Genomic DNA, 233 nt, shown 5'->3' with positions numbered 1-233 from the left:
TCAGACTCACCTCAACGAGTATTCCCTTGTAATGGCCGCTCATGGTCACCGTGCCGATCTTGACCACAAAGTCGCCAATCTCGTACCTTGAGCCCTTAGATTCGATCTTCAGGTTTTTCTTTGACTGGTACATGTGGTCGAACCGAGGCAAGATGAAGTCGAAGAGCAAATCCGCCGACAGCGTCACCTGGGAAAGGGAAATTTAGCGATGAAATAATGCAACGTGCAAGTCA

At 48.9% G+C, this 233-nt stretch overlaps 1 protein-coding gene across 1 annotated transcript in view; it reads right to left on the bottom strand.

The window, feature by feature from the left end:
- LOC119585410 (mediator of RNA polymerase II transcription subunit 20-like) overlaps positions 1-187 on the bottom strand; it is a gene marked incomplete at its 5' end in the record, with an annotated part of 19,130 nt that extends 18,943 nt beyond the window's left edge. The window contains 1 exon segment of the mRNA XM_037934073.1: positions 9-187. Within this exon segment, the coding sequence (XP_037790001.1) occupies positions 9-187 (179 nt within the window).
- Positions 188-233: the final 46 nt, after the last annotated feature.

Source organism: Penaeus monodon, chromosome 19 (assembly GCF_015228065.2).
Source record: "Penaeus monodon isolate SGIC_2016 chromosome 19, NSTDA_Pmon_1, whole genome shotgun sequence".
NCBI classification, from domain to species: Eukaryota; Metazoa; Arthropoda; class Malacostraca; order Decapoda; family Penaeidae; genus Penaeus; species Penaeus monodon.
Note: the sequence above shows the minus strand (reverse complement) of the source record. Positions and strands in the feature narration are given on the sequence as shown.